The 16,456-nt window shown below is 39.9% G+C and overlaps 1 protein-coding gene across 21 annotated transcripts in view; it reads left to right on the forward strand.

Annotated features, from left to right (window-relative positions):
• Positions 1 to 14,432, forward strand: part of ARHGEF3 (Rho guanine nucleotide exchange factor 3) — a 295,435-nt gene extending 281,003 nt beyond the window's left edge. For 10 of the 21 annotated variants that reach the window (XM_057704792.1, XM_057704787.1, XM_057704788.1 and 7 more), the window contains 4 exons: positions 854 to 1,111; positions 6,576 to 6,746; positions 9,975 to 10,161; positions 12,117 to 14,431. In XM_057704792.1, the coding sequence (XP_057560775.1) occupies positions 854 to 1,111; positions 6,576 to 6,746; positions 9,975 to 10,161; positions 12,117 to 12,469 (969 nt within the window). In that variant the 3' untranslated portion in view covers positions 12,470 to 14,431. Of the gene's footprint in view, positions 1 to 853; positions 1,112 to 6,575; positions 6,747 to 9,974; positions 10,162 to 12,116 lie in introns of all 21 variants that reach the window. The other 11 variants (XM_057704803.1, XM_057704799.1, XM_057704802.1 and 8 more) reach the window with 2 other exon arrangements.
• The last annotated feature ends 2,024 nt before the right edge of the window (positions 14,433 to 16,456 follow it).

Raw genomic sequence — 16,456 nt, forward strand, 5'->3', positions numbered from 1 at the left:
GAGTGGAAAAGGGAGATGAGCGCCCTTTCACTGAGTCTCTGACTCCGTGTTTGCACCATGTGACTGATGGGACATGTCAGGGAAATTAGTATTTCGCTGGAAGGAAGATAGTAGACTTGAAGTGTTCCAAAGTATTTAAGCTTATATTGTTCTTTGCATGGAATTGTGATGTTAACCATTAGGTGTAGCCAAGAATCATTCTGACCTGTCAGAACTAATTTAAAAGACGTTTCTAAATGCTTTCTGCATCTTTTTTTTTTTTTTTTTTTTTTTTACTAATTATACTTTTGCTTTAACTTCTTAGAGTTCTTTATAATTGGTCCACCTCGGAATCAGGTACCTTAAAACTCAGGTAGAGGTGCTTGCACTGGGCCATGCAAAGGGCTAGGCTATGGAGTCCGACTCCTTTCTTTTTGTGCCACTAAGTCTTCTAGATTAGTTTCTTATTAATAATTTTAAAAGAACTCTTTTTTTTTTTTTTTAATAGACTTTCCTCCTACCAGATACTTTTGAAAGTTTAGGGCAATTCTGTATGAATATGCAGTAATTCCAGTTCTTTTGTGTCTAGCTTAGATTGGCAGAAATGCAAACAAATTATTGAGGTCTTATCAAGAAAGTAAACATGCCACTAAGAAAATAACTTTGTGCAAGCAAGCCACAGCTTAAAGAACTATCCATTGCCTGCCATTTTGAAGAATCCACGTCTGTCTCCTCCAGCCATGCAGATGAAGGAATGTTGGCCAGGCCTGGAGACCAGTTAGGTTTTGTTCAGTCCCAGTGACTGATGTTAGAATGTAGCTTCGGAGCACAATTATTTTAATGCTGCAACCCTCTTCTAATGTTCCTTTCTTAGCTGCCTTGTCTCAGCTCCTACGACAGCTACTGCAGCAATCAAGTAGCTGCTAAAGCTCTGCTGGATCACAAAAAACAAGATCACCGAGTCCAAGATTTCCTACAGCGATGTTTAGAATCCCCCTTTAGCCGCAAATTAGATCTCTGGAATTTCCTTGATATTCCAAGGAGCCGTCTGGTGAAATACCCTCTGCTTCTTCGAGAAATCTTGAGGCACACGCCAAATGATAATCCGGATCAGCAGCACCTGGAAGAAGCTGTGAGTTTGTTTCTTTCTCTCTTCCCTTGTTATTTTCCCTAATGGCTAGAAGACTGGGTTAATGAGTGACTGAAGGGTCCCTGAGTACCAGGACTCAGGAATCCTGGGTTCCAGGCTTGGCTCTAACATCAACCATGTTTTAAATTTGCAAGTCAGCACTATTCCTAATCTATAAAATGCAGTATTTACATGAAATGCACTCTAAAGTCCCTTTGATTCTAAAATTTCTTGATCCTATATAGACATCACTATAATCTGTTTGTTACAGTTGCTGACTATGAGGGTGAAGATCTCTGCGGAGATTTTTAAATTGAATAGCTTCGTTTAGTTAGCATATAAGAGTTGCCTTTTACCTTTTACCAAAGCCCATTTGTGAACTCAACACCCATTTAAGACGCAGCTCTCCTTGGCCCCAGATTGAAGTATGGAGCCCCAGTCAAACCTACTCCCCAGCAACTGTACTGAGTACGGGACTGGATGGTTTGGAAAATATGGATTCTTCCCTCGCAGCAATAGAAGACCAGGATAAATGAGGTCCATATCGTGAGACTATGGTGAATAGTGAGCATTCTGCCCCGAGAGCTCAGTTCTGATTGTGGTGCTCTGCGGGACAGCACAGAGGAGATGACAGGCCCGAGGAGCAAATGCCCTGGGCAGAGGTGTGAAGAAATGACCCTGTGGTTGACGATACTTAGAAAACAGCAGGAGAATGGGCAGACATTGGTGGTTCACATTGGTTATAGAGAGTTTTAAATATCCATTCGAGACATTTTTCATTTGTTCTACTTTTGTTTTTTAAGTAGCTTAGATTCAGAGTTCAAATCTCAGCCCCATCACTGACAAGCTGTGTAATCTTGGGCATGTTACTCTTCATCTGTAAGACAGGGGACAGAGGAGACTAGGGACAGGGAAGCAAGTTGGGAGGATGCTGCGGTGGTCCAGATGTGCAGTCTTGGAAACCTGCTCAGGGAGTTAGCAGTGGGGCTGGAGGCTAAGAGACCAGTTCACAGAGCTCATTCCCTGACTAGATCTGGGACAATAACAGAAGGTGATATGCAAAGGTGATTGGAAAATCAGAAGCCTTGAGCCTGTGGAGCAAACTGCCTGTCTCTTCCCAGGAAAAGAAGCTTAATAATAGTAATTAGTAATAACAACAATAATAATAGTAACTCCTGCTGACATGTATTGAATATCCAATAAATCAACTTTATGTAATTGCCTTATGGGATATCTCATTTAATCCTCATAGTAACCTGTGAGATAGTTGTTCATGTTAGGGCCATTTTCCTTTTCCACATGAGACTTGAGGGGTGTTAAATAACTCGCCCAAGTCCAGGGCCAGCAAGTAGTGGAGTTGATATCCAAACCTTATCAGTGTAGACTGCAAATCTTATGACTTTTCCACTTTATGATCCTATACTATGGAGCTAAAAGCCCGGCTACTTCTTTAAGCCCCTGTTGCCTTTGGAATTACAGAAAGCTCTCTAACCACCAGGCTTTGCGGAGGGGCCTCACTGATACAGAGCTGGGCTGTTGTCCGTGTAGGGATAGAGAAGAATGAGAAAAGACTCTCTCCTGATTCAAGGGGTTTGATGTGTCTGGCAGGCCCAACATACAGACCAGGCTCCCAGTCCAGCACAAGGCGGGATGCAGGCACCAGAGATGAGGCCCATTTCACTTTGTCGTGTCTGTTTTCATTACTAGGAAGAGCGATAGGGTTGCCTCCTCTCCATGTTTCATCCCAGCAAGTGTGTGGTCTGTAGGAATGAGAACAACAGGGAGCTCGAACTAGTCTAAATAATTACTTTTTTGAAGCACACAGCCTGCTCTGAGTTTTACAGTAAAGATTTCTTTTTAATATGCAGCATGAAAGAATAATGCTTTGTTTAAAAAAGAAACCCAGTGATCTAAAGTTTGAATTTAAAAACAGATAAGAATATGATTGTTTGCAATATGAAACAGTTTCCCTAGTGCATAGACTGTGATTTCATTTTCAAAAGTTGAATTTGCACCTAGTTATTGAGGCAGATTTATACATGAAGCATGGAATACCTGCACTTGAAAATGTCTGCAAAGCAAGTCTTCTGAATCCCCATTTACACTATATAGGCACAGCAATTTTTTTCCCCTTCTTTTCAAAATCCTTGTGGCATTACCCGAGATGAACAGAATTATTTACCCCTGTCCTCTTGAGTGCATTGTGTATGTTTGATAACCATAAAACCCACAGTGCCAGTGTAACTTGACTTATATGTTCCCTGAATAAATTTTCCACTATGAAAAGGGAAAAATCAGGGAACTCTAAGTAAATTGCTTCTACACCAAGCATTCAGTCTTAAGATTAGATCTAAAGAAAGGTCTTGCTTTTAATACAGTGCGTAAAGGACCATATCTGTATTAGAATTTCTTAATTTGGAGGGTTGATAGAAATTTCCCCCCAGAGAGAACATCTTAAAATAGGACTTTGGATATTCATATATTCCAGATCTGGTTGTTTAATGTTTTAAATTCTAAGGATTGTTTCAGCCAGAAAGTGATCCTGCAGACCATCTCTTCCCTCTGCCTGCCACTGTTCCAATTCCTTAAAAAAGTATATCACTGGCATCAATGGGAAGAACAGTCCTGCTTTTGATGCAACAGCAGTGAAGGCTGCTATTCTTGGTCCATGTCAGGAGCCGACAAGTAGATGATATTACCACACAAGGGACTAGACAGACACGGCTTTCAGATTCTACTTTGAGGATGACAGTTCCAGAATGTGTGCGTTTAATCTCTGTTCTCTTGTAGGTATCTTTCATCATCTCCCTTTACCAGCCTCTGCCCTTTGGTTTGAACCCAAATGAGAGATGCAACAATAAATTTAATTTAAATGCGCAACTACCATGACTGTTTGCTATTGGCAATCTGCTATATGTAACTTCATTCCTCGCTACAATTCTGCAAGATAAATTCCTCTCAAGAACTAGTACAGAGAGATTAGACATGGTATGCAGGCAGATTAGTTCATGGTGTACAGGTGAATATAAATAAAAAATTATATTTTCAGTAAATGAAAGTAGACCCAGAGTTATTATGATAAATATAGACATGGAATATGGAATAACACCAATCGTTTCCGTGCTTCTGTCTCTTTTTATTTTTTCAAACACCAGAGAAAAAACAGCATTTGAGAGTAGTCATAGCTGCCCGAGGAACCACTGTGGCTTTTGAGTTTATTAATCTTCATGTGATATGCCAGCTGTTCAGTTCCTGAGTTAAATTAGGAAATGAATGTATCTTTGTGCTATAGTACATCTTCCTTCTGGTTTCCTGGATACTTGCAGGAAATTCAGAAAATTGAGTCAAGTACTGATTAATTCCAGCTGCCCAGCTACACCTAGCTAGCAGCTAAGATGAGCCACAGCAATTAATGCAAAGGTCTTTAAAAGCAAAGAAAAAAATATGGATTTCACTACATATTAAAAATATACTAAAGTAGAAAGATAAGGTAGATATAAAACAATTACTCAGATACCCCCCATATATTTTAAGCTTCTTGAGTGCAGGGGCCCTGTCTCCTGGCTTTGAGTGCCACCTAGTCTGACACTGAATAGATGCTCAACAAGCATCAATTAAATTAATTTGAAGGATGAGTCATAGCTTTAGTATATTTTGTGAAATTTCTTTTTTTGTTTGTTTTTGAAAGTAACAGTGAATAATTAGTCATCTTTGAAAACCAAAAGGCGGAAAAAAGAAGCAAGGAGAAAGTTTGTATACCAAAGTGTTCCATTTATTACTTGTTTTGTATTAATGAAACATTAGTTTCACAGGACTTATGTTTAACATTAGGTTGACATCAAGGACCAAAAAAAATTCTTTGATGACATAAAGAGCCTGTATTTTTAAATATAATTTTTTTTAAATTATCAAAGTAGTGCTACCACCCAAATTTAGGAAATAGAGAAAATAATAAATAAATGATCTTTGAAACTCTTAGTAGCTACAAAGGTGTAGAGATTATGCCTCTGTCCATAGGATGCAGTCACCAGACTTCAGCTCAAAGCTGTAAGATCTTCTATCAAACTTGCATGGAAGTGCTGAAGTTATAACTGGGTAGAAGTTTTTATCCAGTTGCTTTGGGCAGAAGGCAAGTGAAAAATAATAATTTAACAATCTTAGAATTCACTGCCACTTGAACACAAGGTCTGGTAGCTTTTCCGTGAGTAAAGGCCTCTTTTAAAACCTTGCTTTTCAGAGACTGGTTTGTTTTTCCATTAAGTAAACACGACCAAGACGAGGCCTTACTGACATTTCTTATATGTTAGCTTCTTTTCTGTTAATACCACCACAAGAAAGATGGGGCTGTTGGTCTTTTTCACTCTTAGGGGACAGAGATCTCTGGTGAGGAAGTCATTACTTTGCCTTGGGTTGTTGTCATTGAGTTTTTACTCAACTAATTTCTTGTTCCTTTGTTTTCTAGAATTTTCTAACTTTTAGATGTATTATTCATGTGATAGAACAACACTACATTAGAACAAATGCCCACTGAACATGTCTCAGTGTTGTACTCTTGTTTTGCTTTGTTTTGCTTCATTTTGTATTTAACAATAATGCAGGGAATTTCCTGGCGGTCCAGTGGTTAGGGCTCTGTGCTCTCACTGCCGAGGGCCCGGGTTCAGTCCCTGGTCAGGGAACTAAGATTCCGCAAGCCAAGCAGCGTGGCCAGAAAAACCCAAAAACAATAATGCATTCACCGTTGCTTTGAAATCCCTCTACCCCTAATTTACTCACGTGTGCTGTAGACATGGGCGTGAGTGTATATAGACAAACTGTCCCCATTCTTACTCCTAGCGTCCTTTCTTTCCATTCCTGGTTCTCTGTCCTTCATACATCATTTATGTTTTGTCACTAAGAAGATATCCAAACCATTTATTCACACCCAATTAGCAGATATTGTTTGTAGGTTAGATTGAGTGCATGTAGAGAGACCTTGAAACTTGAGTCTCAAATCCCCAAGGACAATCCCTTTTCTAGACTATTACATTCTGCTTTGTTTTTTTTCTCAGTCACGTTTTTTGTATGCCTGCATTTTCAAAATTGTGAACATGTTTTAAGAAATGTGCACTATGGAGCTTAGTAATTATAAAGTCCTGCACATTTAAATCGATACCTCATATCTCTCTCTCAGATAAAATTATGCATCAACATTAGTTTTATATATAATACAAATATATATGTGTGTGTGTACAAATGAATATATGTGTATGTATTTACCTTTACATGTACACGTATAGATGGTGTATGGATGGATAGATACTGTATGTTAAAAGCATTTAATTTTCCCTTTTCCCAAAGCAGCAACTTAGATAACAGGATCTCAGAATTAGATACAAGTGTATCTTAGTGACTTTCTAGGTTGAGTGCCGGGCCTTGTTGGTGTGAATGGTTTGCTTACTTTCCCCATACTTTCTTTTTGTTTTCACAGATAAACATCATTCAGGGAATTGTGGCAGAAATCAACACCAAGACTGGAGAATCTGAATGCCGCTATTATAAAGAGCGACTTCTTTACTTGGAAGAAGGCCAGAAAGACTCCCTGATTGATAGCTCAAGGGTGCTGTGTTGTCATGGTGAACTGAAGAACAACCGGGGCGTGGTGAGTAGTTACTCTCCCTCAGTAATCTCATCCTGGGCCTCCCCAAATGCTTAATCCACTTGATGCTGAGCCTGCTGTTACTATGCCTTCCCTAACCAGGGTTACAGTCTTTAGACAAAAATTGCTCCTCCAGTGTCATTTATATCATAGGATCATATACTTTTAAATATATTTATATATATATGTGTGTGTGTGTGTGTGTATTTAATTTCATGACCAGTACATATTCAGAAAAATTTTGGAAACCAACATAGAGTTGCCAGCTTTTTCTTTTGTTTGGTCATGACCTTCAAAAACAAATACAAAACAATTACCTTCTCCTCCCACTTTGATATCAGAAAGTAATGGTTGATTTTAACAGGATGTTAAAAAGTATATGATCTCAGAAAAACAGATAGCTCATTAATTGAATTCATTTAGCTTTATGAAAAATTCTTCTTTCTCATGAATTGGTACCTATCCACAAACTGACATTTTGAGACCAATTTTTCGTTGCTGTTGTTGTTTTTAATAATAACCTACCCTGCCATCAGCTACATAGCTAGCTCTGACCTGTAGATATTCTGTTTCCTGGCTTTTATTCCTCAGTGGGTACTGAAATTGTTTCTCCTCTCCCATCATAGCAAGTTGTACAAATCTCCCCTGGAGGACTTGCTGCAGTGGGTTGTAATTCTCCATTTCTCTGCCAGTATCTTTCATTTTAACACGCTCTTTTAGGGTGAGGACTGTGCCTTGTCAGTCCCCAGCGCCTGTCTGGGGATCTGGCACGTATGAAGGCACGCCATAGCGTTAGGTGAATGTGTGTGTGAGTGAATGAGTGAATGAATAAATGCGTACATAAAAGAAAAATGGATTTGAACTACATGAGAGTCCATTCAACTCACCAGGCTATTTTTATATATAGCAGTAGAAATTAATGCTAATATGTAATATATACATATAATTTTTATATATTATATGTAACATGTTTTATATAATATATAAATTTTATTATATATTATATATATTTAAATTTCAGCATTGAGAAGGCCATTGAGAAAGTCTCCACTTGTTTTGTGTTTCATCTTCAATATCTATCCAACCCTTAGAATGAAAGCCAAAACTAGATTGAAAAGCTCTTACTAAAGCTTTGATGATTCAGGGGACGCCCTTTTGACCTGGACTATAAAGTGGCATTTATGAGCAGTCTTGGAAATGTTATTTGAAATCCCTGCACCCATTGTCAGTGCTGCTGTAGATCTAACCAGCTGATGTTGCAGCAGAGGTTATGAGACCTATCACAGGCCACTGTGAAGTGTTTCTGTTTGACTGGGGAGTTACTGATTGCCAGAAAACTGCATTCTGCTTTTTTGCTGATTTTTGGAAAGCACTGGTGGACTTCTAATGGCTGATGCTCTGGCTTCCTGAACATTCTTTCTCAGAAGCCCTGTGGGAAATAGGAAGATGCATCACTCCACAGAATGAGGGCTTGTTCTCTTTCTGTCCATCAGTCAAGGACTGAGACTCTCTGGCTGGATGTGCCTAGCGCATTAAAGGTGAACTCTATCTAGTTCATGCTTCAGGCAGATAGAGTTTTGAGAACAAAGATTTTAGTTGGGGGAGGGGGTTGTTTTGGTTGGTGGGTTTGCTTTTCCCCGTAGAGCTGTAAAAGTCGTTATGAATAAAGTTCTGAGTTAGGAAAAAAATCTCAGTAGTTTGAGGGCAGGAAGCAGCTGCACCTAAGAAGAGGAATTCTCAGTGAACTTTCATAAATAAGGGATATTTTTTAAAGTTGCCCAGACACTCTGAGTTCAAACTGCCTACCTTGACTAGAAGAGTGATTGAAGTAGAAACAGTATAAAAATCCCTGATTATTTTTGGTATGTAAAACAGTGACTAACCCCTCCCCTTCCTAACCCCCAAAAGAAAAGTCAACATTCTCTCTGCCATTCTCTCTCCCCTCTCCACCAAATAAAAGCCCTTAACTTGGTTATTTTGTGCTTTACTCTGTTTTTCAGTCTTCAAACCTCCCCCCACCCCAAATACACACCAATACAGAACCATCATCATTTGTGTTTCCATGAGCCAACATTCAGTTGAGCTTCAGTTTCTGCAGTTTTTGGTGTGTGTGTGTGTATGTGTGTGTCTCTCTGTCCTTGCATCCGTCTGTGGCAGGGTAGGGATAGATGACCGGCAATTATCTTTTCTTTCAAATGTAAAACTATCTGATAATGCTGAATGTGCTTCCTAGACCCCAAGTCAAGATTCTGATGTGAATTTTCAGCCCTACTCTTCTGGTCTCCTCTTTGAGACCCCTGGGCTGACATTCCCAAATATTGCCACTGGAAAACCAGAATCTAGCTACAAAGTCGTGGACCTTCTTACTTCAACTCCTAAGCATTTCCAAGCTGTGGGAAGAGTCTGGCACTTGGAGTTGAATGGAGCCAATCTACCCCAGCTCCACTCAGCAAAATTGCTTTCATAATGTGGTTTGAGACAAGCTTTTATTTTTAAGATTCTTTTTTTGCCAACAACACACGTCAATCATCAGCCTTTTAAACACAACCTCTTCAGAGAACTGAGGTTCTTATGAACTTAACTGAGAAGGACAACTTCTTTGATCGTCTTTCTTTGTGGCTTCAGCAGCGTGCTCTGGTTTCCTTGGGAATGGGCAGTGTTCTCAACCTGGGTGCCTGGATGAAGCTGATAGTCAGCTCTGTGATTGAAGGAACAAGTGTTTTATGGATTTGAGAAGCAAAGATTAATATTAGGCTCTGATATACCAGTCTCATCCTTTATAGACTATTATTCATTTTGATCTCTTAGAATTGTATTGGGTAAAATAAACCAAAGCCAGGAGAGCACTTTTTTTTCCTTCATTACCCCCTGTATTCTGCGGGGTTTCTCTCGCTCTCTCTCTTTTTTTAATGTTCCTATAAGAAACACACTAGAGGTTGAATTGCAGTGTGAAGAACGCCCCTGGAGCTGGCAGACCTGGCTGCAGGTGTCTGTAGGCAGAGAGGCCTTCTTTAGTGGGGCCCTAGGGAGGTGCTCCTATAGGGAAGGCAATGCATACGTCTGGAAATGCCTCCAACCCCCAACTACTGTTCTCCCGGAGGTAGATTCAAGCCTAGAAGTCATAAGCCAGTGTGAACCTGGTATCCAGGGACCTCTTAGCCACAGAGGTCCACTTACCAACTACTCATTAGATGATTGCTTAGGGGGATCCTGTGCATTTTTTTCTTCCAGAAACTACATGTTTTCCTGTTCCAAGAAGTACTTGTGATCACTCGAGCCGTCACTCACAACGAGCAGCTCTGCTACCAGTTGTACCGGCAGCCCATCCCCGTGAAGGACCTCCTGCTGGAAGACCTGCAGGATGGAGAAGTGAGGCTGGGCGGCTCCCTGCGTGGGGCATTCAGCAACAATGAGAGAAGTATGGATGGCTGTCCGTTTTGACCTGTTAAACGTCTTTGGTCCTGGTGGTTTGGAGGGAATGGCTGGCTGGTGAAAAGAGAAGAGCCATAGCCTTGGAGTCAAACTGCATTCCAGTTTTGTTTCATCAATTACTGGTTGTGTAACCTTACTCAACCTCTGTGAGCCTTAGTTTCCCATCTGCAAAGTGGGGAATGCATCCATACCTACTTCATAGGATTGTTATAAGGACTGAGCAAGACACTGCAAGTTGACCTGTCTGCATATAACTGATGTCCCTTAAGCTCCCTTACTCTGACTCCTTCCACTGGATAAAAGCATTCTTAAGACCAGACAGTCCCTATGTGATTATAGTTGCATAATGGTGCGTTTTTGTAGTTGAGCTGGCAGACTTGTCTCTAAAGAGACATAACTATGGTCAGTTGGGTTGAGGGTTTATCTGTAATTACTTGAATAGGCTTCTCTAACTTGAGACTTAATAAACAAAGGAATTAACCAAGAGAAGCTTAGATAGCAATGTCTCTCCAGTGTCTTCTATGTGTCAAGCACTGTGCCAGGGGAACTAAACAGTTCAGTTCTTTGGAGGCCCTGTGGAACTTACATTGTGATGGAGGAGACAGATGAGAAACAAATAAATAATCCATGTGCGTTAAAAAAACTAAAACCCAGTAAGGAGAGAGAGAGGAATAGCAATAGGAGGTCTGTTTAAGATGAAATGGTCAGGGAAGTCTTCTTTGAACAAGTAACATTTGAGCCTCTTAGGTTAACATTGGCATCATATTGTCAAAGTAATTCACATATACTGCCTCTTACCTACTCACCAGTCCCTCCGCCCTAGTGGTAATACTAGTAGCAGTAGTAGTACTTGTATTTCTTGAGTACTGACTATGTGCCAGGCATTGCACAAGCACTTACATATATTATCATATTTATCCCTCATAAGAGCCATCTAAGGTAGATTCTCTTTGTTTTTCCCATTTTACAAATAAAGAAACTGAGACGTAGGGGAGTTAAGGCATTTGCCCCACAGCAAAGACTGGAGCCTGAATTTATCTGAAGCCAGTCTGTTGGCTACAGGGATCGTGCAGGGGGACTGACTGAGGGCAGGCACTTCTGTGAACCACATGCATATGGCACACAGAGCCCATTAAATGCCAGTTAATGTTGTTATTAAACTAAATCAAATGTCTTCCATGTTGTGCACTACCGTTTTTTAAAAGCACATAGCTCCAGGAATTCTCTGGTGGTCCAGTGGTTAGGACTCCACGCTTTCATTGCCAAGGGCCTGGGTTCAATCCCTGGTCAGGGAACTAAGATCCCACAAGCTGCATGGCACGGCCAAAAAAATATAAATAAAAAAATTTTTTAAATAAATGCGCATAGCTCCTGTTGCAGTTATTACAATGTTATTTTAAAATGAAACCAAACTTCTAAGAGTTCTGTGTCTTTACATATCTTCTCAATCATCGGATAGTAAATATGCAGGTCCTGTCCTGTGGAGGGTCTTGGGCCTGTTTGATATTACAAAGAGCTTCTTAAACTTGAAAAAAGCTCTAGCTTGGGGCAGTTTTTGAAATTACAGATTATGAGACCCACCTCAGACCTATAGAATTCAGATCTCTAAGGGTGAGACCCTGGGATCTATATTTTTAACATGCTCTTGGGAGATTCTGATATGCAACTAGGTTTGGTACCCAGTACTCTGGGGTCCCCTGAAACAGAAGACATAGTTGTCCTGTACTGATTTGCTAGCTTCTGAGGGCAACTGAGTGCCAGACCTGTGTCAGCACCTGTTGACTGATGCAGGCTGCAGGGTCCTGGATCAGTGGGGCACGTTTAGTAATCAATGAGTGATCTCTGCCATGCGTATTGGGGTTAGTGTCACCACACATGTTATCTTTGGCCTGAGGAAATACCTGTCCGTTGACCTTTTTTTCATGTGTGTTTCATTTCTAGTTAAAAACTTCTTCAGAGTAAGTTTCAAAAATGGATCCCAAAGTCAGACCCACTCACTACAAGCCAATGACACGTTCAACAAACAGCAGTGGCTCAACTGTATTCGTCAAGCCAAAGAAACAGTTCTGTGTGCTGCAGGGCAGGCTGGGGTACTTGACTCCGAGGGACCATTCCTAGATCCCACCACCGGGAGCAGGGAGCCACAGGGAGACACAAAACTTGAGCAGATGGACCAATCGGACAGTGAATCAGATTGTAGCATGGACACAAGCGAGGTCAGCCTTGACTGTGAGCGCATGGAGCAGACAGACTCTTCCTGTGGGAACAGCAGGCATGTTGAAAGCAACGTGTGACAGAAGCGTGTACTTCCTGGAAGTAGCCCTGTGTCTTACCTGTACAGTATTTGCATTCCACACATGGAACGGTTTGGAGAAGCACTTTTTAATACATAGTGACTGTGTTGACCCAGTCTCTTCCATCTGTACTTTTTTGTCCCTAGTACTGTAACTGCCAACCTGTGTCAGCTGGAATCTGTGGCACCTGTTACCCTGTATTGTATTTCACAAGTGTCTGGATGGATGGAGAAGTACTTGAACAAATTACTTTCACTTGTCCTGCTGAATTTTAAAAAATAGAAAGAAAACAATCTCTAAACTACATGTTCCATGTAGATTACTTAAAGCGTCCTTCCATGTTTCTCTAGAGCTTTTCTGGCTCTTCGACAGGGTAGCTGAAGGCATAAAATTTAAAGGGCCTTGCAAACAGGGCATGAGAAAGTTACTTGTGTTTTGTGATGGCATTTGAAGGAGAACCGGGAAAGATCAGTGTTTCAAGTTAAATTGGTTCAATGTCATCCAACCAAAAAGCATGAAAACATCCCTCGGGATTCTGAAGGTTTAATTTTGCAAAGGAAGAAGCACTCTCTTGACCTTGCAATTTCATCCAGTACAAATTTGATGCAATAATCTATTAGGACATGAAATAAAGTCTGACCTTAAAAGGATCAGCACAAAAGCAGCTGTCAGCTCTGAATCTTGAACTGAAGTGTGCGTTGCACCAAGAGGCCTCTGCCATAGATGCTGGCTGGCCTTAGCCATTTCTAGCCTAAAATATCAGGATAGAACTCAAAGGGCCTGGGAAAACCTGGCAGGATAGCAAAAAGGCCCGTCTTTGCTTTGTTTCATCTGCCTAGGCCTGCTCGTATTTTAGAGCATGAATGAAGAAATGAGGAAGAGACTGCCACTCAGTCAGTGACTGTTTACAGAAACAGGTGAGAAGAAGAATTTGCAAGTGCTCCATTGTGACCGTATGTGGGAAGCATTAAAAGCGAAAAGCAAGGTCCATTGTCCTTCTGGGAAAAACCAGAGCCTTGGGTTTTCCTGCTCCACTTTTGGGTCATCATTTGCCATCGCTGGCTCTGTGCTGGGATCAGAATCATAATTACATTCTCCAGAGGCCGACTTAATTAACTGTATCATTAATTAGGATCAGTTAGCCAAACTAGTAACCTCTTTGTCCAGCCTTGATTTACAATGCACGGTGAGTCACAGACCTTTAAAAAAGTTAACTGAATGCACAGAAAAGCTCCCTGCGAGGGTAAATGTTAAAGATAACTTGTGCAAAATTGTACCCACACCAGCACTAGTAGTAATGATTCTAAATTATTGCCAAAAAAAAAGTTTGTTTGTTTTTTTAAATCTGTCTTTCAAGTTTACACAAAGGAAAGCAGTAAATACTCTGTTGTCAGTTTATTATGTGTCTATCATGTGCATTCAAAGAAGCTGTGTGACAAGATTTATCAATGTAAAACAAGGTATAGTACTTATTTTTGAAAAAAAAAAAATGTTGTGGTCAATTTTATCCTGTAAAACATATTTCTGTATTTATAGATTTTAAACACAGTGAATTTTTTTTTTCTATTACAAGTTTATTTAAAACTGCTTTGTTTCTCAAGTTGTTATTGATTTAGCGACTGAATGAATCTGCTGCAGACAGAAGCAGAGAGAAGCCGAGAAAAGTTGTTTGATGGTGGGGAAAAGAATGAATCATTCTTTGCAGGAGCCATCAGCCACTTTGTCCAGCATGTTGAGAAAAGAGGTCTGTCAAGGGCTGGCCAATGAGAAGAAAGTCAGTGAATGTTTCATGAAATGAATGTTTTTGTATAATGGCCTTAAACTTTTCTGGAAGCATTTCAAATAAATTACATTAAAAATGTCATCTTCTTTGTATATAGTACTTGCCCTACAAACATCAGACTTCAATGATCTTCTTGGGATGTTCTTTCCAAAATTTTTGCTTGTATGCAAATACACACATTAAGATAGAGTGTGGGTTGAAATAAATGCTATGCTTTGATCTATCAAAGCTCTTGCAGAACCCATATTTCTAAGATTTATTTTTTTCAAGGATTCTCTACTCACTTTTTTCCTTTTTCTTTTTTTTAATTTTTAATTTTATATTGGAGTATAGTTAACAATGTTGTGTTAATCAGCTATACTCCAGTGTGCAGCAAAGTGATTCAGTTATACATATACATGTATCTATTCTTTTTCAAATTCTTTTGCTATATAGTTATTACAGAATATTGAACAGAGTTCCCTCTGCTATACAGTAGGTGTTTGTTGGTTATCCATCTTAAATATGGCAGTGCGTACATGTCGATCCCAAACTCCCAATCCATCCCTCCCCCTCATCCTCTGCTGCTAACCATAAGTTCATTCTCTAAGTCTGTGAGTGTGTTTCTGTTTTGTAAACAAGTTCATTTGTATCATTTTTTTAAGAACTCTTATTGAGATACAGTTAACAGATAATAAACAGCATATATTTAGAGTGTACAATTTGGTATCCCAGTCTCCCAATTCATCCCCCCCAATCCTCCCCACTTTCCCCACTTGGTGTCCATGTGTTTGTTCTCTATATCTGTGTCTCTATTTCTGCCTTGCATTTCCTCTTTCATAGTTGTTAGCATTTGCCTTATGTATTGAGGTGCTCCTATATTGGGTGCATAGATATTTATAATTGTTATCTCCTCTTCTTGGATGGATCCCTTGATCTTTATGTAATGTCCTTTCTTGTCTCTTGTAACATTTTTTATTTTAAAGTCTATTTTATCTGATATGAGTATCACTACTCCAGCTTTCTTTTGATTTCCATTTGCATGGAATATCTTTTTCCAGCCCCTCACTTTCAGTCTGTATGTGTCCCTAGGTCTGAAGTGGGTCTCTTGTAGACAGCATATATATGGGTCTTGTTTTTGTATCCATTCAGCCAGTCTGTGTCTTTTGGTTGGTGCATTTAGTCCATTTACATTCAAGGTAATTATCGATATGTATGTTCCTAGTACCATTTTCTTAATTGTTTTGTTTTTGTTTTTGTAGGCCCTTTTCTTCTCTTATGTTTCCCGCTTAGAGAAGTTCCTTTAGCATTTGTTGTAGGGCTGGTTTGGTGGTGCTGAATTCTCTTAGCTGTTGCTAGTCTGTAAAGCTTTTGATTTCTCCATTGAATCTGAATGAGATCCTTGCTGGGTAGAGTATTCTTGGTCGTAGGTTCTTCCCTTCCATCTCTTGAAATATATCATGCCACTCCCTTCTGGCTTGCAGAGTTTCTGCTGAGAAGTCAACTGTTACCCTTATGGGAGTTCCCTTGTATGCTATTTGTCATTTTTCCCTTTTTGCTTTTAATAACTTTTCTCTGTCTTTAATTTTTGTCAACTTGACTACTATATGTCTTGGCGTGTTTCTCCTTGGGTTTATCCTGCCTGGGACTCTCTGCACTTCCTGGACTTGGGTAGCTATTTCCTTTCCCATGTTAGGGAAGTTTTCAACTATAATCTCTTCCAATATTTTCTCAGGTCCTTTCTCTCTCTCTTCTCCTTCTGGGACCCCTATAATGTGAATGTTGGTGCATTTAACATTGTCCCAGAAGTCTCTTAGGCTGTCTTCAGTTCTTTTCATTCTTTTTTCCTTATTCTTTTCCGCATCAGTGATTATCCCCATTCTGTCTTCCAGGTCACTTACTCGCCCTTCTGCCTCAGTTAATCTGCTGTTGTTCCTTCTAGTGTCTTTTTCATTTCATTTATTGTGTTGCATATCTCTGTTTGTTTGCTCTTTAATTCTTTTAGGTCTTTGGTAAACTTTTAGATCTTTGCATCCAGTCTTTTTTCAAAGTCCTGGATCATCTTCACCATCATTATTCTGAATTCTTTTTCTGGAAGGGAGCCTATCTCCTCTTCATTTAGTTGTGTTTCTGGGTTTTTATCTTGTCCCTTCATCTGGTACAAAGTCCTCTTTTTCATTTTCTCTATCTTTCTGTGGCTGTGGTTTTCAGTTCCACAAGATGAA

Source organism: Hippopotamus amphibius, chromosome 13 (assembly GCF_030028045.1).
Source record: "Hippopotamus amphibius kiboko isolate mHipAmp2 chromosome 13, mHipAmp2.hap2, whole genome shotgun sequence".
NCBI classification, from domain to species: domain Eukaryota; kingdom Metazoa; phylum Chordata; class Mammalia; order Artiodactyla; family Hippopotamidae; genus Hippopotamus; species Hippopotamus amphibius.